Here is a 27,994-nt window from a genome sequence, read left to right on the forward strand (position 1 = left end):
GATGTCATGAAGCACTTTAGCTAGATGGATCAGGCAGGCCATTGCATTAGCTTATACCTCAATTGGCAAGACAGCGCCGAAAGTCTGAGGGCTCACTCCACACGGGCCATGGCAGCCTCCTGGGTGGAAATATCATACCGTAGGTCTCGTTCAAGCAGATATGTTAGGCAGCTACATGGTTGTCAGGGATAGGGGTATTTTGACCTTTGGCCGCACATTATTATTATTATTGTTATAGCGCCATTTATTCCATGGCGCTTTACATGTGAGGGGGGTATACATAAAAACAAGTACAATAATCTTAAACAATACAAGTCATAACTGGTACAGGAGGAGAGAGGACCCTGCCCGCGAGGGCTCACAATCTTCAAGGGATGGGTGATAATACAGTAGGCGAGGGTAGAGCTGGTCGTGCAGCGGTTTGGTCGATCGGTGGTTACTGCAGGTTATAGGCTTGTCGGAAGAGGTGGGTCTTCAGGCTCTTTTTGAAGGTTTCGATGGTAGGTGAGAGTCTGATATGTTGCGGTAGAGAGTTCCAGAGTAGGGGTGATGAGCGAGAGAAATCTTGTATGCGATTGTGGGAAGAGGAGATAAGAGGGGAGTAGAGAAGGAGATCTTGTGAGGATCGGAGGTTGCGTGCAGGAAAGTACCGGGAGACGAGGTCACAGATGTATGGAGGAGACAAGTTGTGGATGGCTTTGTATGTCATGGTTAGGGTTTTGTAATGGAGTCTCTGGGCAATTGGGAGCCAGTGAAGGGATTGACAGAGGGGAGAAGCTGGGGAATAGTGGGGGGACAGGTGGATTAGTCGGGCAGCAGAGTTTAGAATAGATGGCTATCATGTGCAGGGGGGGGGCTTATCTTAGATATACCACCACGGCCGGCAATGTGATGAAAACAACAAGCTAGTCTTGCCCTAACAATTTATCGCAGGGGCTTATTGGAGTTATCCCACTGCTGCCACAATATGTCACGAACTGCATATATATATGTATATCCCACTTTCCAGCTCCACTTTGGAACTTGCAGCGCCCCTTCACCCTCAGGTCAGAGAAATGCACCTAGGATAATTAGTCGCCAGACGGGCCACTTGTGCGCTGGCTATTAGGCACCCTGCAGCGAGGGAATTATAAAGGCTCTGGCCGCAGCCAGACAATCAGCTTATAAAACCCCTTCCGTCACTGCCAGCTAGCCCACCTAGCCAAAAACACACTTCGCTTCCGATTTCTCTATTATTTAAAAATAATAAAGGGGTCCGATGCCAACCCAAATTAGTAGCGTAATTAACTTTTAGGCACGTGAAATAGTCATAGAGCATAGAGACAGAACTAATAATTTTATATTTTACTCCCAAAAAACAGGCAGTGTTTACAGAAGATATAAAAAGCTTTTACAATATGAGACAATAAAAATATGTACAATGCGAATACAAATAAAAGGGGACTAAGAAGAAATAAAACTCACATATTGCTTAGATCATCTTAGGCAGAACCATGCTGGTAGGAGTCAGACGTCACAATCCATTGAGGTCTGGTTGCAGCAGCTTCCCAGGCTAGAATAAGGGCTGTCCTGTGTGAAAGTGACTTATACCCCTGGCCTTGTGACATCACTAAAGGGGCTGATTTTCTAGCTTCTCCCCTAGCTCAGAATTACAGATCTGGTTCTGAAAACTTAGTCATATCTCGCAGAGGGTGTGGAGCCGAACACTGGATTTAGTGTCTGCAGAACTGATTTTTTTTTTTAAATTGATCGCCAATATCTCGACAACGAAGAGTTGAACTTCACTGTAGTTAGCTTATTAGATGCCAAAGGCTTAAATTTCAAGTGAGTGTTATCAGATAGTTTTCACTGTTACTATCTTATAAGACCCGTCCAGTCACTACGTCAGAGCTTGTCACATGCTATTGGTGCATTTACACAGCTAGATAGCTGGCTATACCGAAGATCACCAAATGAATGAGTAAAGTGCTCGTTGGTCGGGTGATTGGATTGTTAATGTAGCAGCCAAAAAAATAACACTACTGCACTGTGCATGCTGCCATTAACATGATACTGTCTGGCGACAGAGGGGGTCGTATTTGTGACCATTGCTGACTGTCAAAAGGCAAGATACTTAGAACATTGGTCACCGGGCCTCTCCAGGGAGCTCCTTGCCTTTCTTACCCACGTCCGGCCACTTCTGATTTTTTTTCTCTTTGGTAGTTTCAGTAGATTATTGCAGCGATATATTTTAGTCTGTCAACTGTTTTATTATAAATCATTTATAGCTCAATAATATATGTATGCAAGTATGAATGGTAGATATAAATTACTAGCAAATATAACTAAGTTGTATTTCCGTATGGCAAGTAGAAACAGCCGATAAGTAGAAAGGATGAATTAGTTTATTCTGATGAATTACATATATACACAATTATCCAAGTGGCTGTATAAAAACACTTATCTAATGCAGGGATTTTATACAACATATAGCATATTAAACAGTGATCTTTGACACAGATTTTTTTTTTTTTTGCCAAAGTTACCCTCTGCAAAATATTAACCTCTCAGTAGCTCAGTTCAGGCTAAAAAAAAAAACATTACAAATATACCATTTACTAAAAATTAAGATGCTTACACCGTGGGTTCTACATTCTGAAATGAGTCAACAGAAAAAGGCACAGACACCGATGGCATCTCCGTGAGAAGGAAGGGGCATCGGCAAAGGTGCTATTCTATGGTGAATGCCCATCTATGCAAGACATATCTATATGGACTGCGCGCATATGACTAAGTTCACACTTGCTTTTTTTTTAAAAAATAGGGGTTCTAAAAGGAAAAAAAAACGAGCACAGTCAGTGCAGATTAGTTGTCGTTTGGCACCAGCAGGTTTTGTACAGAGTAATAACGTTTCCATGCACACTTCTATTGGCTGCTACTTAGTTTCTGTAGGCTTCAGATTTCAGACGTTGCTGCATTCCATATTGGTAGGGAGAGAAGAATTGTTCCATGCACCATTGGATGTCATACGTACAACATGGAGGGAAAGCATCTAAGGGTGACCGTCTCTGTACACGTAGCGTCGCACAAGGACTACATGCCGGCGTATCAAGCCTCAGACACCGCAGGCATCTCTGGGCTTCTGGTCAGCACAAGGCTCAGTGGAAACTGCTCGGAATGTGGCATCAATTTTACAATTATGGAGCAGAACGCAAATGTGAACCTAGTCTAATATGGACAGCTGTTTACAGAACCGTGTGATAACTCCATCATCCTATCCCTGAGTATCGCTTTTAGGAATTTAATTATGGTAAAAAAAAAAAATAGTACGTAACAGAACATACAAATGTAAAATTCCACAATATGTGAATTATTTGGTATCGTGCGTCTATGTGCAGGACATTGACTTGTTCTACCTTTATAATTACAATATTAAAACAAAAAAAATTATTCTGCAGACTTGATATGTCCATGATTCTACACAGTCTCACTTCTTCCACATTCATTGCTTTTGTCACTATAAATAACATTCTATGGGAATGTTCATTCATAAGTCCGTAAGTCACGCCGTATGTAATGCAAGTCAAGAATTGAGTAGACACAATTGCAGCCAATACAGAAATTTCTCATCAAGGAAATCATCATCCTGTTAGATCATGATCATATTCATGGAATTCTGGTGAAAAATTGAAGTATATAGCTTCATGGTATTTTACATTAAATCAATATATTTTTATTTAACCCCAAGACAAGGAAAACTGCCTTCTTCTGGATCAACACAGCAGGACCACATGTTGGAGTTTTACATTTTCTTCCCCCTTTTCCCCTCAATCTCACCATATTATTGTTACCATTGTGTTAGGATAGATTACGAGTTTCATTTTTTATATGAAACGTTTGTCCTTCATTCAAGATACTGGACCCTAATCTAATCTTATTCCAAGATCCTTCACTCATATGTAATAAAATGCCCATATACGGTAATTAGACACGTTCGGCAAATGTTGACCCAACATCTGAGAGTCACCGGTCTCTTCTCTGATGACAAGTGTAGAAGGTAGGGGGAAGGATCAGGCATGTTGGATTTCAGCATGCCCGATCAGTTTTCTCCCCCACAAGCACTGATGACATTACTGATAGATACCATCTTCATTGGTAAACCAGAACAGACGACCCTTTGCTTCCCAAGTCAGCAGTGTGCAGGGAGTAACGAGAGTAATGGCAGCAGTTGGACCCTCATTGATCAGATACTGATGCTATTCCATCAGTACTTGTAAAATAAATGTCTAGTGCTGCCATGATTGAAGACATTTTTTGTGCTTGGCCCTCACATCTAGGCAGTACATCTCTACTAACACAAGGGACATGTCCTATAGACAACACTCATGGATGCAGGTGGCACAGCACAAGCTATTCTTACAGTATAAGTACTGATGAAAAAGAGAAAAGCAGTTTTCCCCTTTCAGATCAAAAAAAAATTCCTTTTATAGATTGTTTTATTCTCAAACCTACAGGAAGAAAACATACATATTTGAAACAATGGAGTAGACTTGGAGTCAGATTGGCCGTGGTGTGGCAGCCTCACGGTGAGAGGTGTCGCTCAGCGCTGCCGCATACTTACCGAGCGGTCACAGAACGGTATCAGCAGTGGATCGAGTACTGGTCAGTAGTGATGAGCGAGTACACTCGTTGCTTGGCTTTTTCAGAGCATGCTCGGGTGTCCTCTGAGAATGTTCATTTAGATTTCGTCTTATCTGCATGATTTGTGACTGCCAGACAGGCTGAATACGTGTGTGAATTGTCTGTTAGGGAATTCCCACATGTATTCAGCCTGTCTACAAGTCGCAAATCATGCAGCCGAGACAACGAAATCTAAATCTCCGAGAACGCCAAGGAGACCACCCGAGCATGCTGGTCAGTGATCGGTCAGTAAGGTCCGTGGCAGCGCTGGGTTACTGCAAAGAGTGAGAGCCTTCTCTTTAACAGTGGGACTTTGGATCCCGCGCTCCATGGCGGAATACAAGAAAGTACAGGCCACGATTTCTGCTAGAAAGGCCGGTCCTTTTACGGAACATTAGGGATGTTTAGAGACGTCAGCAGTCTGCGCTGCCCACTCCCCTATTAAACATAAAGTGCAATATGCATTCTTTACAGCAAAATTAGTTCTGAAGGGCTTCTACTGAACACTTTCAGACTTAAGTCCATGTTTACACTAGGCATTTTTTTCAGCGTTTTTTTTTCTGCAGCAAAACGTGATCTCGTGGCAGGAAAGAAGCTGCACAAAAAAAAAGCATATTTTCCTTGCATTTTTTTGCTGCCATTTTGGCATGCTAGATTTGTCTCTTGTGCATGCTGATACAGTGTTTAAAAAAAAAACAAACCAAAATGCCCTATTCTATAGAATCAGGTTTTGGAACGTTTTTGGTGTGTTTTTTTCACCACCCATTCGTTTCAATGGGTGAAAAATGCTAAAAGAAGTGACATGCTCCATTGTGAAAAAAAAACAAAAAACAAAAAAAAAAAACGTGCATCGCACAAAATACTGATGACAAAAAAAACCCAAAGCTGTGTGCGTAAGATTTCTGAAATCTCACTGCACTGACCTAGCTAGTGCTTTTAAAAGCAGCTGAAAAGTGGCATTAAAAAAACGCATCAGAAACCCGCTGAAAAAAACGCCTCGTGTGAACTTAGCCTTAATGTTTAACAAGTGATCAATTTCCAATTAAGATTCTTGGAAGTGGTAATGTATGTGCTGCGTCTTTTAATGTTAAATTTTGAAGAAAAAACTTGCTCCCTTACTCTATAGACAAGCCATCCGTACGTAGGCTCGGAGTCCAGGCTGTGTCACAGAGCTGTAGAACATTGCTAAATTTGATGAAGTGTGGCGGTATTTTATCTGCTGCCCATGTGACTCCAGCGTTCTGGGAGAATTTTATAGGACTGGAAAATGGTTTGGGATTGTTAGTAGGGATAAGACAACAGTAAGGCCCCGATTCGATAAGACTGCGTCTCCAAGGTGAGTCTTAATAGATTTGGTGCATTTTACGCCTTCATTAGGAGGCACGGGCCAACAAAAATGCTATTAGAGTCTGCATCTGGCGTATGGTGTTGGACTGAATTTCCAACACTTTCGTTGCATAGATTGACTAATTTTTTTTGACTGGTTTCAACGTGCTCGGTCCCACTTTTCCAAAAGATAGTGGAACTTTTGCACAAATGCCCAAAGTACCAAAATGTTGGGGCAGCTTTGCGTTGCACAAACATTTTTATTACGCCCGAATGTGGCCAAAACTTTGCTAAATCAGGGTTTTGAATGTCCAACGCTGAGCTGAGACTAGAGGCAGATGAGAAAATGTAGGAAAAAAAAAAATTCTCCTCTTTTCCATTCTGTGAGTCCTTGGAATTCAGACTGCACTCAGATATCAGCTAAGTGCACTCCAATGGTTTTCATGCACTCATTGACGTGCATGACCACGTGCGAGTTGAATACTGAATCAAAAGCCGGCATATAGCAATTTTTTCCTCAGACTGTCAGAGTGCGGGAGGAAAACAAAACATGTTCACAGCCCCATAGAATAACTTGGGGACGAGAGCCATCCATAAAACGTCGGCTAGCATGTGTGCACGAGCCCTTAGCGAGTTCATACTATAATGCTTAGATAGTAGTAAATCGGGACACTCACCGGACCCGGACTCCATTATTAGAACTAAGGTTTCAGAATTGTCATAGAAATAATTTAAGAATAAATCCAATAATTTTCAACAAAAAAAAAATCATGGGGGGGGGGGATACAAAAATAAAAAAAAAAAGTTTGGAAGAATAAAAGTAGCTCCAGTCTCTTCTTAAAAAGTCATTTCTTGCCCAGCTCAGCATACAAAACTACACGAGATCTACATGGGTTCCAGTTATTTGGAGAATTGGCGGAGCCATCTTCTGAAGCTCGCCAACTTACATTGTGAGAAAGGCTTTGGTACTTTGAGTTATAAAATATTTGGGCTACACATCAGACATATATATTATATGATTATATATATATATATATATATATATATATATATATATATCACACACACACATTTATATGGAAGGTCTCCTTTTAAAACAAGGAAAGTGATTGGGTGGCTGATAAGACCATGGAATGTGCTGCATGAGTTCTTGTTGAGCAGTCCTACAGAATGTAGGCCATCGTTATACACTGTGTAGTGCTTCGTTCTGATGAAAGGATTGCCATCACAATGTACATGCCACGAGGGCATCATCTGCGGCATGCCCGAGACTGCCTCAGGACCAGTTACCAAGAGTAGACCTAGAGGTCCTGGAGCCACTGGTCTGGCCACTTTCATCTTCTCCTCTTGGTAGGATGCAAACCTGATTTAGAGGAACAGCGTCAAAAATAGTTTTTGAGATTTTGGAAGGTGGGATAAAGGCAGACTGAGGCTTTGTTTTCTTTGAGAAGTCCATTTTCTTCTTTATTGTTCTTCAGAGCTTTTTCTTTTCTAGCCACCCATCGAATTACCGCAACACCGTCCGTGCCCGTGGAACTGTGTAGCTGTTAAATAGAAGAGGTCAAATTAACTGCAAAGAAACCATCCTGCGGTTGTACACACAAGAAGGAGAAAAAAAAAAATATAAAAACAAAAATATATCAAGAAGTATTATGACGTCACATACAAAAAAAAAAAAAAAAGAAGTATAACCACAGGCACAACAAACTACACAATGAAACACAAATAATGAAGGCAGCCAAGACACAGGTTGGATTGGTGCGGATTAATCGAGATGCGTTATATTAGAAGCGAAGCGATGCGGACAGGGTGCTCTAATAAGGGTGAAAGAGCCAGTCAAGCACATGTTGCAGGCAAAGAGCAGCAGAGCCCGGGGAGTACCAGAATTTCATTAAGCGCATTTGGTGCAAAGCAATCCTTTTCTTCCGCTCAAGAATCACGCTGTGGGGAAAGTAGAAAGAATGGTAACAAGTAATGAAGTAAGAAGGAGGCGCCATGTTAAAAGGAATTAGAAGAGGAATGATTAAAGATAAAGGCATAAGGCACAGCAAGGACAATCGTGTATGGCTGGAATGACCACCACAAGCTGTAGACGTCTATACTGGTTTATGGTGAGCAAGAACTAGAACCAACACCATGGAAGGCCAAGGTCCTGCACCAGTCAGAATATACAGATAGACCGGCTGATCCAAAAATCAGTAAAACGTCTACTGGACAAGAGCTTTCCGTATACACAAATTTTAAGTGAAAACGGGTTTCTAATATCTTATATGTTTATGTATGGTTCAGGAAGGCATCAGGCCTAAAGCCCTATTCACCACCACCGAGGGCCTCCAAGCCTGCCTGGTCGTTTTTCTGCCAGCTTTGGTGGTTTTTTTTCAGGCCAAGACCAGGTAAATCAATATTCACATATAGCTACCAATTTTCAAGCAGACTGATGACATTTCTGTAATTTACCATTTTTCTCATTTGCTCAGTATTAGGCTATAGGACTGTGCCTAAAATGATCAGACCTCAACATGTCCAATGTTAAATGCATGCAGACTTAGGCTGGGGTCATATGAGCGATGATTCCCTCATGCTAGAGAAGAGAATCGCTACGATTAGGATAAGGTCACTCAGACCAAACGCTGTCAGATTATGAGCTGAGTGTTATCGGAGTGTGCTCAGATTCTATTACATGAGAGTATTGTATCACAGGTGCGGAGAAGATGGAGAACTTGCCCCATAGTATAAGACTGGGCCGAGTGCTATACAATAAAACATCAGCTACTTTAGCACTCGGCCATCTTACACGTTCCTGAGAGAGTACCCTAAAAGGACTAATATTTTAGAAAATTAATGAATAGCAATTCATTCTGTACCCAGTACCGCTGATCTGGGCGGGGCAGCCCGCACCGTTGATCTGGGCGGGTCAGCCCGCACCGCTGATCTAGGCTGTTGTGCTGTGCAAATTTGACACCCAATATAAATAAATGGAATTTAAAACAAAGGAACAATGAAACTACTTTAAAAACTCTTCCCTGCAAAAAAAAAAAACTGGTCCAACTTATTATTTTCTCTGATAAAGCAGAACATATGAGAACACACCACAGCAGTGCTCTGGGATGACAACTAGTTTCATGACTATACAGAAATCCAACCCAAGAACCAGGTCTCCACAATAAAAAGTCTTCATGATATGAAACACTGTATACATGGTATGGAGGTACAGGCTTACCCTCTCAATGTGCCGCCTCCTGTAGAAGACCTGGTTGTCCTTTTTGTAATGCATGAACTCTCAGATAACTCTGACCTGGGATTCTGCACACTGGACTGCAGAATTACTCTGGAAAGAGTTCAAAACAAGATACATTGATGTGGTCTGCACAAAATCCGCACATGGGTATATAATGACCAAACAGTAACATTCACATGGCACAGCAATGATTATGGAGGTCTGGTGGCCTCATTGACCACCATGTGATCTGTGGTTGGTAACCTAATGTACAGAACAAATATAAAAGCAACATTAACCATGACGATTCCTTGTGGCAGGGAGGTTCACATTTGTTCCTGGCATACAGTCCATCACATGGAACAAGAATTCTTTTCAGCGAACAGTATCAAAAGAAAAAGACACAATTATCCAAGGTGCTCATTTATAGGGCCGCTCAAAAGTACGACTGACCAGATTGCTATATTCTGATAAAATACAGACTTGTTTCCCCCCTCATTACCGACAAAACACATTTATAACAACCATGGGCTGTAAAAGCCAACTATTCCAAATACCGATGTCCACAGAGAGAATAGCAATATAGATTTATTTCTATGATTTTCAGCATCTTTGTGGGGGACAGCCTGGTGAGAAATGACGTAGTCTAGTGTACCTAAATATACACCATCTACAGTATATAGAGAAATGCATGAACAACAGAAACCGGACACGTCAAGAAAAAGGATTTGTCAAAAGCCGACGATTAGTATACAATAGAAAAAAATTGAACAGCACAACATCACATCAGCGGGTGCACAGGCCTTCTCAGCAGTTCATCCAATACTTGCCCAGGTCAACGAAAAGAAAAAAAGGCGGCAGCACTCCATATACTTCAGGTGATAAAGGTGGATTTTATTCAGACCTACATGGCGTGGCAACGTTTCGGCTCACACTGAGTCTCTCTCAAGCCAGTGAGCCGAAACATCACCACGCCATGTGGGTCTGAATAAAATCCACCTTTATCACCTGAAGTCTATGGAGTGCTGCCGCCTTTTTTGTCGATCTAATATATAAGCATCCACTTTCTGACTAATCCATTTGTCTAAAATGTCCGCTTAGTGGGTCTGAACAACGAGATGAGTAAATTAGAGACAATATAAGCAGTGCGGGAATTAAGGTCAACGGATAAGTAGGATTAAAGGGAATCTGTCAGCAGGTTTTTGCTGCCTCATCTGAGAGCAGCCTGATGTAGGCAGAGAGAAGCTGAATCCAACGATGGATCACTTTAATGGGTGCAGCCCTTCTGACACAATCAATCTGAGCTTTTAGATTTAGTAATGGCAGAGTGGAGGAAGCTTCCCCCGCCCACACCAGAATCTGAATATACAATGCTCATAGACAGTGAGCTGCCTATCACAGGACAGGGCGTGTTGGGCCAGGGCTCACTTGTCCAGCTAGCCCACAGCAATGATAAGTTACTGGGGCTAAAACAATCATTGTAAGCAAACAAAACGTCGGAACTTGAGAGGTAGTGCTGAAATCTGTGTTTAAAGGTGTTGTCCTGTCCAAACTGATAAGTCTGCAATCCCTCTGTGTGACTGCAGACTTAGGGTCCCGTTTCACATAGCAATGCACCAGCAATCCCGACAACGATACGACCTGGTAGGGCTCGCTGGTGCGTCGCTACATGGTCGCTAGTAAGCTGCCAAACAGGCAGATCTCTACAACGACACACTAGCGATCCCGACAACGATGTGACCTGGTAAGGATCGCTGGGTGCGTTGTCACACATCAGCTATTCTGAACGATTCCAGCCTGCGGCCTGAGTTCTGCGTCGCCAACGAGGTCGCTCGTCGGCGTCAAACACAGCAATGCATGCTGGCCAGCGGGACGCCGACGATAAAAAAATGGCCCAGGACATTCGAGCACGATCAGCCATATCCAGCGGGGGGGACCGGTCGCGGCTATGTGTCACATGTAGCGAGATCGCAGGCGAGATCACCTTTGCGTCACAAAATCGGTGATGAATATGAGACGGGGCGTTAAGGAATCCCCTCAGTGCACGCACTGTGTGCTGAGGGGATTCACCAGTTTCTGACCAGGACGGGAGGGTATGTATGACTTATACATACTCCCCAACAGTTAGCGCAACCTCGCTCTCCAAACACTTGTATAACACTGTATTACTAGATATGAAAAGAAAGGCCGCGCCCACTGGCCAGGAGGTGGTATAATGCGTTCATCACCTCTGGTCCAGACTCAGAAACCGTTGAATCATTGCAGTGCAAAGTGCGTACACTGGGGGGATTCGTAAGTCTGCAGTCACACAGAGTGACTGAACTTATCACTTTGTGCAGGACAACCCCTTTAACCATTACCGCATGCTGTCTTCAGGTACAATAGCAAAATCCTGCTGACAGCTTTTAAGTGATGAAGCAAGCATGGGAAGCTGCAATACGAAGCATGCACCCCTGTCTTCTAAATGCACAGTTAATACATTCTTGAGCGACCATTCTTGCTCAAATTTTTTTTCTGTTTTGTTTTTTTTTTTAAATCTGTGCAACCTGTTTGTTGTTTCTTCTGGTCAGTGTGCCCAGGGTGGCATGTTACAGGTTGAGAAAACCCCTGGCTCCAGTTTCTTTAAAAAAAAAACAAACAAAAAAACCCACTACCACCAACAACAACAAAAAAAAATATAACCTAAAAGGGGCTTAAAAGAGACTGTCCACTACTTGGACAAACCTGTCTCAAATACTAGATTTCTCCACTTAAAATACACTCACCTCCGGTGCGGTTCCAGTGATGCGGTTATGTCACGCAATCCCTGCAGCCTTTCAGTGGCCACGTTGCTCTCACTTTCATTAGATGAAACTGACATCCGGAAGAAGTGAGAACTGCTGCTGCTCACTGACATCACTGGTTGTCAGTTACGTCAGAAGAAAGCGAGAGTGAAGTCGCCGCTGACTGGTTGCAGGGCTCATGTGACACAACTTCACATGAGTCACTGCACCGAAATTGCTGGAATGGAGAGCACAGGCAGTTTTATTTTACACTAGCTGAAGAGCCTGGCATTGCCCGGGCATCGTAACTAACTACGGTTAGTTATAACAAATTATAATTTTTATATATATATTAGATTATCTATCTATCTATCTTAGCCCCACCCACTCTGCATTACCACATTCAGTATAATATCCCACATCATCCCGTCAGCCAGAGCCACCGGACTATTACCCCTAATATCCCACATCATCCTGTCAGAGCCACTGGACTACTACCCCTAATGTCCCACAACATCCTGTCAGCCAGAGCTACCGGACTACTACCACTAATATCCCACATCATCCTGTCAGCCAGAGCTACCTGACTGCTATCCCTAATATCCCACATCATCCTGGGGTCAGAATCAGAGCGATGTGGAACGGTCCTAGCTTCCATATCGGGGATCCCTTTAAGAGAGGCCTGGCATCAGAACCAGAGCGCTGAATGGATTTTGCCCTCAATTCCATACCAATGATCCCTTTAATAGAAGACTGGGGTCAGAATCAGAGCGCCGAGGGTTTGCCCTAACTTCCATACCAGAGATCCCTTTAAGAGGGAAGATGTGCCTATGGGACTATGGTATGGAGGATGTGTGATGGGTATATGGGCACTGGACTATGGGATGGAGGATGTGTGATGGGTATATGGGCAGGGAGGGGGCGACTCATTTCTGTCATGTGCGTTCTGCTCCTTTCTGGGGGGCAGAAAATGGCTGGGAGTTTATGTTCCCGGGGATGCTAATTTCTCCCACCCGGTCAGTGTCTGCTGAGGTGTTGTGGAGTAGGAAAACTGTTGCTCATAGCAACCAATCACAGCTCAGCTTCTTTTAAACAGCTCTGGTGAAATTAAAGATGCTTAGTGATTGGGTGGGGCTATGTGGAGTGGGTGTGGCCGATACACTCATTTTTATATATGTAGATAGGGGAATACAGTAATTGAGAAGTGGTTGGCCACTCACCTGCCCCAGTTTTTTTATTTAATATAGGAGCCTGAAATACCAGCTAGGCACAAGGACAAATCCTCTGGGCAACTTCTTCCAGCTCCACAGTGCCTGGCTCTCCTTGATTGACTCCTATACGAGAATAGGACAACCTTTCATTCCAGCAGAGCTGAGTGGGGGCAGTCGGAGGGATTCAGCCATTCAGCAGACATCTTTTCCCTTGCCCAGTACAAACTACTTTTCCCTAAAAGATTGTAGCGTTTCAGATAAAACCGCTACCTTCTTTAAAGCGAACCTGTCAGCAGATAATATGCGGCCACTGCCTTTCAGGGAGCTTATCTACAGCATTAATAACCAGCAAAGACTAGGTAGACAGGTAGGCTGATAATAATCTAGGTAGGGGCCATGGATATTGCTCCCCCCCCGGCTAAAAGCATCAGCTCTCTGCCAGACTTGGCGCATCGTTTTCTGGGGTGGCTCTTAGCCTAGCTCTTCCCACTTGCCCTGGTGCGATGGCAAGTGGGGTGATAGTTGGGGGGGGGTTGAGATTACCTCTTTATTGTCAGCTGACATCAAGCCCAGAGGTTAGTAATGGAGAGGCGTCTATAAGACGCCCCCATAGTCATATAAACACACACACCAAGAATAAAGTCCTTTAAAAGGAAATAATGACAGACTCCTTCAATGTCAGCAAGAGTGCAGCTAGAAATTTTTCCACCGCGCTTGCGCTAACGTCAGTTAGGTGAAGTTAATTGACAGCTTCCAGGACCTTGCTGAAGGCACTGCGAGCATGTGAACTCTCACACGCTCATGGTGATGTCAGTCAGCTCATTGAAGTTCACCACGAGACACTGAGCACCAGTAGTAGATGCTGCTCAGTGTCTGCTAGATGGCAGGCTGTATAGACGCATCATGCACCAATGCAGCCTGCCATCTAAATGTAACAGAGCTAGACCAGTTGCGCGACAAATGGATCATCTTTTCGCTGGACAGGTGAGGAATATTGTTTATTATTTTCTCTTACAGGCGACAATGGCTTTACTGGAATGGGCGATGACGCGAGTAGAATTTTATTAAGATTTATTAAAGGAGTCGTTCAATTAAAAGGACTTTATTCTGGGTGTGTTTTTTTTTTTTTTATAAAATATGACTATGGGGTTAGTAATGGGGGTGTCTCCATCACAAGCCTATGGGATTAATGTCACCTGACAATACAAAGGTAACATCAACCCCCCCCCCCCCCCCCCCAATGATCACCCCACTTGCCACCACAACAGAGCAGGTGGGAAGAGTGAGGCTAAGTGCCAGATTTGACGAATCTTATAGATGCACCTTTTCTGGGGCGGCTGAGAGCTGACGTTTTTAGCCTGGGGAGAGAAAAAACAAAAAAAAAAAAAAAAAAAAACTGTGTTGCCTTCCTAGGCTATTAATATCAGCCCGCAGCTGTCTGCCTAGCCTTTGCTGGTTATTAATTATAGGGGGACTCTACGAATTTTTTTTTTTTTTTCGGGGGTGTAATAACCAGTAAAGGCCAAGTATACAGCTGTGTGTTGATATTAAATAACCTGGGATGCTCCATTACCCCCTTCCCAAGCTATAAATATCTGCCCCCAGACGTCAGTTTTCCCTCTGCTGGTTTAGCAATTTATGCGGGACCCTACGCCTTTTTTTTTTTTCAGACAAATAATCATTTCTTAATTAAATACATGTACAGTAAGCTGCACATGCATTGTATATGTCTGACATCTTTACATCCATCTATTCTATGTGTATATATCTATTCTATTGGGTCTTGCTGTGATTTTACTGAGCACAGCAGATGAAGTGCAGTCTGTTCAAACAAATAGGAGTGGGGTCCCCCATTTAGTTTCCAAAAGGAATTTATTTACTAAAAAAAAAAAAACAAAAAAAAAAAAACCATGTACAGTAAACTACACACAAAGCACTGATTATATATCTCACTGACATTTATATAATGTTTTGGTATTTAGCTATTCTTTGTGCGTGTATGTACGTATGGTATGCATGCATGTATGTATGCATGCATGTATGGCTCTGGCAAAAAAGACAACTGCACAGTTTTATAAAAATCGGCTTCTCTACATGTCTGACAACCATTCCATTCCAGTGTCCGTTAAAGTCCAAAAAGAGGACACCTCATTCTACTTAATGAGCTTCTGATTAGGTGATCACCTGAACCAAATCTTATTTAACGAAGGGAAGTATATAAAAAAAAAACCCTGCTGTGGTGTTCACAATCCTCTTGCAATAGGAAAAGCTGGATGGCAAAACAAGTGCTAGTAATATCCCAAAAGAAATAGGAATGAAAAAAACTTAACCATGCCAAATGAGTTGAAAAGAAAAGTCTTGAGTTAGGAAAAGAAGGGCTCAATTCTGGTTTTACTAGCAGAGGGATACAGTGAGCGTCATGTTGCCTCCATCCTTAAAATTACAACAGGGTCAAGCAGCAGACATTGGGGACAACAAAGCTACAGGCCGGCAGAGGGAGAAAATGACTCTCCACTGACCGGGATGACCGTCATCTTATGTGAATGTCACTCAGCAACTACAGGATGACATCAAGTGACCTACAAAAGGAATGGCAAATGGCAACTTGGGTGAAATACACGGCAAGAACAGTTCATAGCATGCTCCTAGAGGCAGGGCGCAAAGTCATATAAAGCTAGAAAAAAGCCTTTCATCAATGAGAAGCAAAGGAGAGCCAGGCTGGACGATTGGACGATAGAGGACTGGAGTAAGGTAATCCTCTCTGATGAGTCTAATTTTCAGCTTTGCCCAACACCTGGTCATCTAATGGTTAGACAGAGACCTGGAGAGGCATACAAGGCACAGTGTCTTGCACCCACTGACATTTGGTGGAGGATTGGTGATGATCTGGGGATGATTCAGCAAAGCTGGAATTGGGCAGGTTAATCTTTGCGAAGGACATATGAATCAAGCCGAATACAAGGTTATCCTTGAAAAACTGTTGATTGCTTCTGCTCAGGCAATGTTCCCCAACTCTGAGGACTGGTTTTTCCAGCACAACAATGCCCAATGCCACACAGCTAGGTCAATCAATGTGTGGATGAAGGACCACAACATCAAATCCCTGTCATGGCCAGCCCAATCTCCAGACCTGAACCTCACTGAAAACCTCTGCAACATAAATCAAGAGGAAGATGGATAGCCATCAAACAAAGAAGAATTGCTTAAACTGTTGTACAACGAGTGGCATAAGATCACCCAAAAGCAGTGTGAAAGACTGGCGGAAACCATGCCAAGACGCCTGAAAGCTGTGAATAAAAATCATGGTTATTCTGCAAAATATTGATTTCTGAACTCTTCCTGAGTTAAAACATTAGTATTGTTGTTTCTAAATGATTATGAACTTGTTTTCTTAGCATTATTTGAAGTCTGCAAGCACTGCATTTTTTTGTTATTTTGACAATTTCTCATTTTCTGAAAACAAACAAAATTTAGTACTTGGAAATTCGAAGACATGTCAGTAGTTTATAGAATAAAAGAGCAATTTACATTTTACTCAAAAATATACCTATACAGAGAAAAATCAAACAAATATTTCCTTGGAAAATTGTGTGTAAATTACATAGACAATTGAGCTATGTAAAAAGCTCATATTAACATCGCACTGCAAATTGGATCACATTCGCATGTAAATCCAATGCCAAGTGGTAAAAATCGGATTGTATTTGCATGAAGAAGGCATGACACCTGCATTACACTCGGCGGACTTTTCAGGAACAAAATTGGACAGATATTAAAAGAGGCCAGCGTGTCTCCGGCCTTCTAGTCCTATATACTTGAGGTCTACAGTAATACTTTAGGTAGTAGTTTCATACAAGAAACATGAAAGCATAGTCATACAGGGGCACTTAGGGTAGTCATACAGATGAACCAATAGAATTTTCTCAAAGACCTAAAATTTAAAGTAAAAGGGGGGAGAAAAGCAGATATATTTGTATCATTGGAGTAAAATTACAACAGTTTTTGATGAAGCTTCCACAACATGGCAAACCAGGGAGAAGTAGCAAAGGTGGCTCATGCACTCTGACATAAAACACAGAACATGATGGCACTTACAGTGGCCAAGGGCCATGGTCCTGAAGGCTATTATGCTCTTAAACCATCTAGACAGATTAGCACGAAGGGTAGAGGGGAGTCACATACAATCCACCAGGTGGCCATGGCACACAATGCAGAGAACAGCACAGCTAGGGCCCATCTAAAAGAAGGGGAAAAGATGAAAAAAATGGAGAGGCCAGGCTTGGCAGGCTACAGCACACAGGCAGCGTTAGATCACGGATCACAGGCTCCATGCAGCGTCCTATTACATCATGCCCAAAGGAATACAGAAATGCAACGGTACAACTGGGAAAAGCAAAATCAGCAATACTATGACCCCACCACTGGCTGAGAGGGGGAACAGGAACCTAAATTCTTCCACATTACCCAGATATTTGAAAGCAGATATTGAAAGAATAAATGATCTGTGTGTCAGCTACAGACTAAGCACAGGAGGCTATGGAGGACCTGTCACCACTCCTGACTCCTTGGCCAGAAGCCTTCCTCAGTTTCTCCTCCTAAAAATGTAACGTTTGAATAAAGAACTGCGTTCTAACCAGCGCCTATGTGGCGTGTGTCAGGGACAATGACACTATCAGATATTGTGGGGATGGGATCCCACTACACCAAAACTGGGTAGGAAAGTTGTGCAGGAGACCACAAAGTGTGAGCTCTTATTGTGTGCAAGGTTCACCAAGTCATGGTAAATGTGTGCAAAATGAAGACTCAAGATTAAGGCGCTGTTCACCCTAGCTCTGTTTTACCATGAGATCAGGTTTTTAGACAGTGAGGACATAATAGTGTAGTGTTGTGCTATTCTGCAAAACAAAGCGTAAAAGAACAAAAAAAACAGAAAGAAAAATCCTAAGCCAAATCTAACTCAAGATGTGCCCTGTACAGAGCAGTAGTGGAAGCTTTCAGACAAAGTAATACCCTGTATAACATTCAGGCACACAAATCTGCTCCGAAGCTGAAAATAATTAGGACCCACAACTTGGGTTGAGAGACCATAATTAGAAATGTATAAAGTATGAAAAAAGTTTTGGAAAACCAATTGGTCGGGGAATCTGACATGTTGACCTGTTCAACCCTAGAAGGGGGCTAAAGTGCAACCTGTCACTTTACGTTAAACCCCCCCCCCCGACATAAAACTGTTACAGTTCAATATTACCTCTTTGCCCCGTAAATACCTTTGTACACAGTAAATCAAAACTCTCAAATTAAGCTGGTAACGTCACACAGGCAGCCCAAATGATGTTAACCATGCCTCCTGCTAGATGATCAACAAAACCGCGGTCCCAATCCGCTCCAAATGCCTGGCACAAATCCAGCACCTATGTGACTGGTCAATCAAGCGCATGCGCACAATCCCGCACAATTCAGCTTCACAGATAAACTGTACAAAGAAAGTGTGGCAACACAGAGGCTGATCCAACGGCAGTGATGGCTTTATCCTCTTCCCACACATGAGCGGTACAGTAGTGAAGCCAGTGAGGACCGAATTGTGCTCATGGGCAAAATTAATTGGGGAACGGGCAGACACTGACAATTCTGCAAGTTTTCCCACCTACAAAGAATGGAGAGGTCTGTAATTTTTATCATAGGTACACTTCAACTGTGAAAGACAGAATCTAAAAATAAACAAACAGAAAATCACATTGTATGGTTTTTCAATAATTAGTTTGCATTTTATTGTATGAAATAAGTATTTGATCATCTATCAACCAGCAATAATTCTGTCTCTCACAGACCTGTTTTTTTTTTTTTTTAAGAATCCCTCCTACTCTGCAATCATTACCTGTAGTAATTACACCTGTTTGATATAGTGTGTGGACAGGTGCCTTTTAAACAGGTAACGAGTTTAATCACACCCCAAATTCTCCACCATGGCCAAGACCAAAGAGCTGTCTAAGGACGCCAGGGACAAAATTGTAGACCTGCACAAGGCTGGGAGGGGCTACAGGACAATAGGCAAGCTGCTTGTTGTGAAGGCAGCAACTGTTGGCACAATTATTAGAAAGTGGAAGAAGCACAAGATGAATGTCAATCTTTCTCGGTCTGGGGCTCCATGCAAGATCTCGTCTTGTGGGGTAAGGGTGATTCTAAGAAAGGTCAGGAATCAGCCCAGAACTACACAAGAGGACCTGGTCAATGACCTGAAGTGAGCTGGGACCACAGCCTCAAACATTACTGTTCGTAACACACTACGCTGTCATGGACTAAAATCCTGCAGGGTATGCAATGTCCACCTGCTCACACCACATGTCCAGGCCCATTTGAAGTTCACCAATGACCATATGGATGATCCAGAGGACGCATGGAGAAGGTCATGTGGTCAGAGGAGACCAAAATAGAACTTTTTGGTATCAACTCCACTCGCCGTGTTTGGAGGAAGGAGGATGGAGTACAACCCCAAGAACACCGTCCCAACCGTGAAGCGTGGTGGTAGAAACATGCGCACTGGGGGTGCTTTTCTGCAAAGGGGACAGGACGACTGCATCATATTGAAGGGAGGATGGATGGGGTCATGTTTCGCAAGATTTTGGCCAACAACCTCCATTCCTCAGTAAGAGCATTGAAGATGGGTCTGCTAGATTGACAGTGACCTGAATCACACCGCCAGGGTAACCAAGGAGTGATTCCGTAAGAAAGGTTTCAAGGTCCTGAGTGGCCTAGCCAGTCTCCAGACCTGAACCCAATAGAAAATATTTGGAGGGAGCTGAAACTCAATGTTGCTTAGCGACAGCCCCGAACCCTGAAAGATCTGGAGAAGATCTGTATGGAGGAGTGGGCCAAAATCCCTGCTGCAGTGTGTGCAAACGTGGTCAGGAACTACAGGAAACATCTGACCTCTGTAATTGCAAACAAAAGTTCATGTATCAAATAGTTAGTTCTTTTTCATATTGTATTAAATACTTATTTCCTGCAATAAATGCAATTTTAATTATGTAAAAACCATACAATGTGATTTTGTGTTTTTTTTTTATTTTTAGATTCTGTCTCTCACAGTTGAAGTGTACCTATGATAAAAATTACAGACCTCTCCATTCTCTGTAGGTGGGAAAACGTGCAAAATCGGCCGTGTATGAAATACTTATTCTCCTCACTGTGCTTCCGGGGGCTGAGTTTACACGTATGGAGAGTACACCACACCACAGGTGGCATCTGACCAGCATGGTGTGTTATGCAATATGCGTAACAAATGCAATAACACTCCGATAATTAATAAACACTGGTACGCAATCTTTTATTCTTCAGTCTAGGGCTATGTTCACATGCAGAGTGCTTGCTGTGGTTTTTTTCTGCGGTCAAAAACTTGGCTCTCTTGGCAGTAAAAACGGTGTTCAAAATGCCTGGCTTTCAGCGCTTTTCACAGCATTAATCTTGTTTTAGCAGCTTTTTTGGGGTACGAATTACAAAAGTGCTTTGCCTATAGTACATGTTTAATAAGGTTAGTTTTATTTACCACAACACTTCAAAAACACTGAAAACGCCGTGAAAAACTGTTTTTTTCTTTTCACATTGCTTTCTATGGGTGAAGAAAAAAAAAAAACCCACTACAAAAACACTTAAATGGGTTTTCCCACAAACAAGAGTATATTTTAAACCAATAGATCTTGGAATGATAATTTCCACAATTGGATACGATTAAATAAAATGCTCATGTGCTGAGATAATCTTAAGGGGGTTTTACACATAGCGATATCGCTAGCAATATCGCTATAACGTCACCGATTTTGTGACGCTGCAGCGATATCGCTATGTGTGATACTTACCTCCGACCGGCTCCCCCGCTGTCTGTCGCAGATAGCGCAGCTCCATTTCTCGTCGGGCGCTTCCCGCGGGCGGGAGGACGTCAGGATCACCACGTTTGAAAGGTAAGTATCATCCACTAGATCGCTGTGAGATCTGCCTGTTTGGCAGCTCACTAGCGACCATTTAGCGATGCGCCAGCGATCCTGACCGGGTCGTATTGTGGTTGGGATCGCTGGTGCATCGCTAAATGTAAAAGGGCCATTACACAGTACTCAGCAGGGGCACATTTATAAGATTATCTCAGCACAGGAACATTTTATTTAATCACATCCAATTGTGGAAATTATTATTCCAAGATCTAGTGATTAAAATGAACTACTGTTTGTGGGAAAACTCCTTTAAGGGAATTGCCATACTGCAGATTTATAAAAAACAAAAAATGATAAACCATAAATAAACCCCGAAACACTGCCCTCAAATTCAGTCAGAAAAAAAAACAATTGTGTGCATGAGATTTCTAAAATCTCATTGCTTTTTCTAGTACTTTGAAAAGCAGCTCTTAATATGTATATTAAAAGAATGCTTCAAAAACGGTACATGTGAACATAGCCCAGGGGGACGTTAACAAATGCCTTAAATGATTTTTTTTATCAGTATTTGTATGCCAAAATCCAGGAATGGAACATGCAGAGAAAAACTAGGTGAAAGACTGACTCCTGTTCTGTGTGTTGGAGTCACTCCTGGTTTTGGCATACAAATACTGATGCAAAATACCTATGTCTGAATGAGGCCTTATTGTGAAGATTTGATCAATAGTGAAGCAAGCAGCGATTCAACGAGAAATCATGTGTACACTGCAGGCGCTACCAGCGGTGTCAATTTTACTCCAATTTCCCAGCTTGGATTTTTAGCTTCATAGGACCTTGTGAGAACATCTCTACCTACAGATATGATGTGGAAAAGTGAAGTGTGCAGAGGGAAGGATGGCCAGGATTACAATATGAAGCCTCATTCAGAGGTCTATGTATGACTGTGGGTCTCCTGACCTCAACTCTCCAACCTTATAGGAATATATGATATATACCGTATTTTTCGGATTATAAGACGCCCCATATTATAAGACGCACCTCAAATTTTGTGGATAAAAAGATGGATTTTTGGTTCTTACCGTAAAATCTCTTTCTTGGAGCCTTCATTGGGGGACACAGAATACCATGGGTGTATGCTGCTGCTGCTAGGAGGCTGACACTATGCAAAAACAATAAAATTAGCTCCTCCCCGGCAGTATACACCCACCGACAGGCACCAAGCACCTCAGTTGGTGAAAAAGCAGTAGGAGAAGCAATGAGAAAAAACTCGAACCATATGTACCAACCCAACAAGGGACTCTAAGACCCAACACGGTACAACTTAAACAGGGAGGGTGCTGTGTCCCCCAATGAAGGCTCCAAGAAAGAGATTTTACGGTAAGAACCAAAAATCCATCTTTCTTTATCGCCTTATTGGGGGACACAGAATACCATGGGACGTCCCAAAGCAGTCCCAAGGGTGGGAACAGCAAAAAGGAACGAAAGTAACCGAAAGGCTCAGGTCGTCCGGTGAGCCACCGCCGCCTGCAGAACCTTCCTACCAACCACAGCATCAGACGAGGCCTGGGTATGAACCCTGTAGAACCTCGTGAAGGTGTGCAAAGATGACCAGGTTGCAGCCTTGCAAATTTGCATGGCCGAGGCCTGGTGACGAGCAGCCCACGAAGCCGCCACAGCCCGGGTGGAATGAGCTCTTACTCCCGGAGGGGGCCGCTTTTCCTGAAGACGATACGCTTCCAGAATGGTAGAACGAATCCAGCGAGCGATCGTGGATTTGGAAGCCGGAAGGCCCTTCTGGCGACCTTCAGAGATGATTAGCAAGGAATCGGACAGACGAAAGGAAGAGGTCCTGGCAAGATAGACACGCAGGGCTCTAACAACGTCCAGTTTGTGGAGAGACTTCTCAAGAGGATGAGATGGAGCCGGACAAAAAGAAGGAAGGACGATATCCTCATTGATATGGAAAGCGGAAACCACCTTTGGAAGAAAAGAAGGAACGGGCCTGAGGACGGCTTTGTCCTGATGGAGAATGAGGTAAGGGGAACGACATGACAAGGCCGCCAATTCAGAAACTCTTCTGATGGAGGAAATGGCGATCAAAAAGGTGACCTTCCAAGAGAGAAGGGACAAAGGAATGTCCTGGAGAGGCTCGAACGGCACCTTCTGGAGCGCGCTAAGAACGAGGTTGAGATCCCACGGGTCTATTGGCGAATGATGAGGGGGAGCCACGTGGGAAACCCCTTGTAGAAAAGTCTTGACCTGTGGTAGAGAAGCTAGCTCTCTTTGGAAGAGGATAGAGAGAGCGGAAACCTGGCCCTTGAGCGTACTGAGGGACAGACCCGCGCCTAACCCAGCTTGAAGAAACCCTAGGATAGACGGGATAGAAAACGACATTGGGAAGACTCTTCTATCATCGCACCAACGGAAAAAAGCCTTCCAGTACCTATAGTAAATGCGGGAAGAGGCTGGTTTCCTGGCTCTGATCATAGTTTGAATAACCTGACTGGACAGACCTGATTCCTTTAGAATTGCGGTCTCAATGGCCATGCCGTCAAACTCAGAGACTGAGAATTCTCGTGGTAAAGGGGGCCTTGCGAGAGAAGGTCTGGACGGTCCGGAAGCCTCCAGGGAACGTCCGTGAGCATGTTGACCAGTTCCGCGTACCAAGGCCGTCTTGGCCAATCTGGAGCAACTAGAATCACTGGTACGCCTTCCGATTTTATCTTTTTGACCACCCGAGGGATCAATGCCAGAGGCGGAAACAGATACGGAAGTTGAAACTGGGACCACGGAGTCACCAGTGCGTCGCATGCGACGGCTAGAGGGTCCCTGGACCTGGCTACGAACTGCGGCACCTTGTGGTTCATCCGAGATGCCATGAGATCGACATCCGGGGTGCCCCAGCGGTCGCATATCTGAGAGAAAACCGCGGGGTGCAGGGACCATTCGCCGGACGCTAGGCCCTGGCGACTCAGAAAGTCGGCTGCCCAATTTTCCACCCCTGGAATATGGACGGCGGAGATTGCCGGAACGTAACGTTCTGCCCAGCGGAATATCTTGGCCACTTCTGACATTACCTGTCTGCTGCGCGTGCCCCCCTGATGGTTTATGTACGCCACGGCCGTGGCGTTGTCCGACTGAATGCGGACCGGCTTGCCGGAGAGGAGGGGCTGCCAGTGAAGAAGGGCCAGGAAAATCGCCCTGATCTCCAAAAGATTGATTGGAAGGAGAGACTCCTGTGGCTTCCTGCGTCCTTGGGCCGCTTTCTGATGGAACACGGCTCCCCATCCTAGGAGGCTCGCATCGGTGGTGATGATTTGCCACTGAGGCGGAAGGAAGGACCTCCCTTGGAGAACTGACGCTGGCCGTAGCCACCAAGTGAGAGACTGCCTCACTCTGAGAGGAAACCGAATAGGACGGTCCAAGGACATCGTGGTCTTGTCCCAGGCTGAAAGCAGAGACAGCTGGAGAGGACGAAGGTGATACTGCGCAAAGAGCACTGCCTCCATGGAGGCCACCATCTTCCCTAGGACCTTCATGCCGAACCGAATGGGAATGGGAGCAGGCCTCTTGAGAGTCCTGATGCCCTTGGACAGAGTCGTAAATTTTTCCTTTGGAAGAAAAACACGGGCTAGCTCCGTGTCGAATTCCATACCCAGAAAGGTCAGACGCTGGGTGGGGACCAGAATGGACTTCTCCTTGTTGACTAGCCAACCTAGGCGGCTGAGAGTGTCCAGGGTTATCTGAAGGCTCTGGAGACAGTCCTGGCGAGACGAACCCTTGATCAAAAGATCGTCCAGATAAGGGATGATGAGGATCCCTCTGGAGCGAAGGATGGCCATGACAGTCGCCATCACCTTCGTGAAAACCCGGGGCGCTGAAGCCAGGCCGAAAGGAAGAGCTGTGAACTGAAAGTGGTCTCCCTGAAACGCAAATCGAAGATACTTCTGATGTTGCACACATATTGGAATGTGCAGATAGGCATCCCGAATGTCCACCGAGCAGAGAAATTCCCCGGGCTCCATGGAAGCAATCACCGACCGAAGAGACTCCATCCTGAAATGAAGAATCTTCAAGTGGCGATTGAGCAATTTGAGGTCCAGAATAGGACGAAGAGAGCCGTCTTTCTTCGGGACTACAAAAAGATTGGAGTAGAACCCGGAAAACCGTTCGTCTGAGGGAACGGGAACATTGACTCCGGCGGAAAGAAGGGAGGAAATGGCCTGCAGAAAACCCGGAATCTGGGCCCGCTGTCGCGGAGGCCGAGACCGGAAAAACCGTCTGTTCGGGAGTGAAGCAAATTCGATTTTGTAACCGGATGCGACGAGTTCTCTGACCCAAGCGTCGTCTACAACGGACAGCCAAGCATCCGCGAAAAAGGAAAGTCTGCCGCCCACCCTGGAAGAAATTCCAGGTGGGGGTGACCCGTCACTTAGACGAAAATCTGCCGGAATTGGCTCCTGCAGATCTGGAATATTGTCCTCTAGATCTCCAGCGAGGAGCGGGTTTGTAGGAAGGTTTCCTCTGATCCCGCTCCCTGGTGGCAGGCGGCCGATCCTGTTGAGTGGCTCTCTCCGTGGCAGAGAAGGGACGAAAAGGCCTGAATGGTCGAAACCCCCTTCTGTTGAAGGGACGTTTTGGTCGAGACTGGGGAAGCGAAGTACTTTTGCCTCCAGTGGCATCGGAAATTATCTGATCCAGCTTTGCTCCAAAGAGCCTAGAGCCATGGAATGGCAGATTAGTAAGTGACTTTTTCGAAGTAGTGTCCGCATTCCATGACTTTAGCCAAAGGACTCGGCGTACAGCTACTATGTTGCTGTTAGCCCTTGCTACGCAGCCGGCCGCGTCCAAGGAGGCGGCCAAAAGGTATTTTCCCGCCTGGTTAATCTGATCTGCAAGATCTGCCAATTCGTCTTGAGGAGCTGACACTAAAATGCCTCTGCGAAGGATTTTTGCCCAAGCGGAAATGACCTTCGCCACCCAGGCGGATGCGAAAATAGGGCAGAGAGAGGCGCCAGATGCCTCAAAGATAGACTTAGCCAGAGATTCAATCTGCCTGTCAGTAGGATCTTTGAGCGATGCCCCGTCTGGCAGAGAGAGCACCGTTTTAGAGGCTATCCGGGAAACTGGAGGATCTACCTCTGGAGCCTTGGACCACTTTGAGAGCAGTTCTGCGTCAAAGGGGTACAGAACGTCCAAATACTTGCGGCCTGAGAAACGTTGCTCAGGGCGCTCCCAGTGTTTGGCTAAGGTAGTATCGAAATCGTTGTGATTGGGAAAGGTTCGGGACGGAGGTCTGGCCCGTCTAAGGACAACCGAGCTTTCCTGAGCTGGAGCCTCATCCTGTTTAAGTTTTAGTGTTTGGAAGATAGCTGCAAGAAGACTATCGACCATGTCCCGCGTTTTAGAAAAGCTGGTCCCCTCTGAGCTAGCTTCCGAATGAGAATCATCGCCTGACTGAAGGCTGTCATCCGAGGAAGGAGAAGGAGGCCTGGGAGCGGAAGGGCCCTGCGAGCTCGAGGACGAAGTGGATAGAGCCCGCTTCCTAGAAGACCTTCCCTGTCTGTCTCTCTGAAGGTCGCGGTCAGGTGCGGACGACTCACCCCGAGAGGTGGTCGGGGCAGAGGTGGCTGAGGATAGCAGAGGTAATCGTTCTAAAACCTGGACCAGCGACTGTGAAACTTTCGTCAAGTCAGAAACAGACTGTGACATTGTAACGGCCCACTCCGGGGGGAGAGAGGAGGGAAGAGCGCCCTCCGCCCGGGACTTTGTGTGTTCCTGAGATGCTGACATATTGGAAGGACTGCAGGGGGGGCAGAGTGGAGACGACTGACCCGATGCCCACTTCTTTTTACAGCGCGCACAGGCGTAATAGATAGCGGTGGGCCTGAAGCAGAGATCCCTGAAGGGTTGGGCATAGGTAAACTGCACTGAATGGCCGCAGGAATTAAGGAATAACTGCCGAGGAGAGCTAATCTTTGCCTCAGAGCAGAGCCTACCGAGATTCTGTGAGCAGCAGAAAACGCTGAAGTGTCCCCCAAACAGCGCAGGAAGGAATGAGAAAACCAGGAAATCCTTGTGCTGGAGGCTGGGGGCGGAGCTTAGCGGCCGCTCCATGACTGGTTAACAGCGAAGGAGAGGGCATGGCCGAAGGAGGAAGCTGGCATATCAAACGAAAAGGAGCCCTGTGATGGGCTAGTAAAGGCGCGCTGAAAAGAGCGCGCTCAGGAAGGGAGGAGGGAGCACAGCGATGAGGAGACTGTGAGGGAAAGTGAAAGTGAAGACGTCGCAGCCCCATGCCAGCGCCGACATAACGGAGCTGATCTGACAGTGGCCCTGGGAAGTCTGCCTCCCCTGCTTGTGACGCTGTGTGGTGAGTGGAGGAATCCCCAGTGTCTCCCTGGGACGCCGCAGCCCCATGCCAGCGGTGAGAAGCAAGCGGCGTGAGCGCGCGGCAGGCAGAGAGGGCGGAAATTCAAATAATTGTGGACCTGAAATCACAAGGGTCCAACTTCTGCCATTCACGGAACTTATGCGGGGCCGGAGGGAACGTACAGGCACTTACCTGACGTCCCTGAAGAGGATGACCACAGGGGCCCACGGGGAAACGGCAGGCCGCTGGGGGGAAGGGAGTCTTCTGTACCCGCATCCTGCAGAAGACGGCTTGAAACACCTGCGATCGCCGTCTTCCTCTCAGCCCTGTCCCGAGAGAGGGGTGAGGAGGGGGATTCGGCAAGGACCAGCCACCTGTCCACAACCCTTATCACCGGAAGGTGATAGGGAAAAGTCCTGCCTGCGGTACTGAGAGTTGTGATGTGGGTGACACTACACTGCTCGCTCAGCCGCATGATATGGGAAATCAGGGTGACAAATACACCCTGTTTCCCGATGGAAAAT

General features: G+C 45.1%; 1 protein-coding gene across 6 annotated transcripts in view; it reads right to left on the reverse strand.

Moving 5' to 3' along the window:
• Positions 1-2,366: 2,366 nt before the first annotated feature.
• The window catches only part of LOC141089038 (dual specificity protein phosphatase CDC14C-like), a 134,668-nt gene continuing 109,040 nt past the window's right edge, over positions 2,367-27,994 (reverse strand). For 3 of the 6 annotated variants that reach the window (XM_073575302.1, XM_073575304.1, XM_073575307.1), the window contains exons 13-15: positions 9,206-9,313; positions 7,867-7,926; positions 2,367-7,529 (exon numbers count right to left, since the gene is read on the reverse strand). In XM_073575302.1, the coding sequence (XP_073431403.1) occupies positions 7,493-7,529; positions 7,867-7,926; positions 9,206-9,313 (205 nt within the window). In that variant the 3' untranslated portion in view covers positions 2,367-7,492. Of the gene's footprint in view, positions 7,530-7,866; positions 7,927-9,205; positions 9,314-17,270; positions 17,413-27,994 lie in introns of all 6 variants that reach the window. The other 3 variants (XM_073575305.1, XM_073575303.1, XM_073575306.1) reach the window with 3 other exon arrangements.

The sequence above is a fragment of the Dendrobates tinctorius genome, unplaced genomic scaffold, assembly GCF_039654945.1.
Source record: "Dendrobates tinctorius isolate UK_male_01 unplaced genomic scaffold, ASM3965494v1 ptg000044l, whole genome shotgun sequence".
Taxonomy (NCBI): domain Eukaryota; kingdom Metazoa; phylum Chordata; class Amphibia; order Anura; family Dendrobatidae; genus Dendrobates; species Dendrobates tinctorius.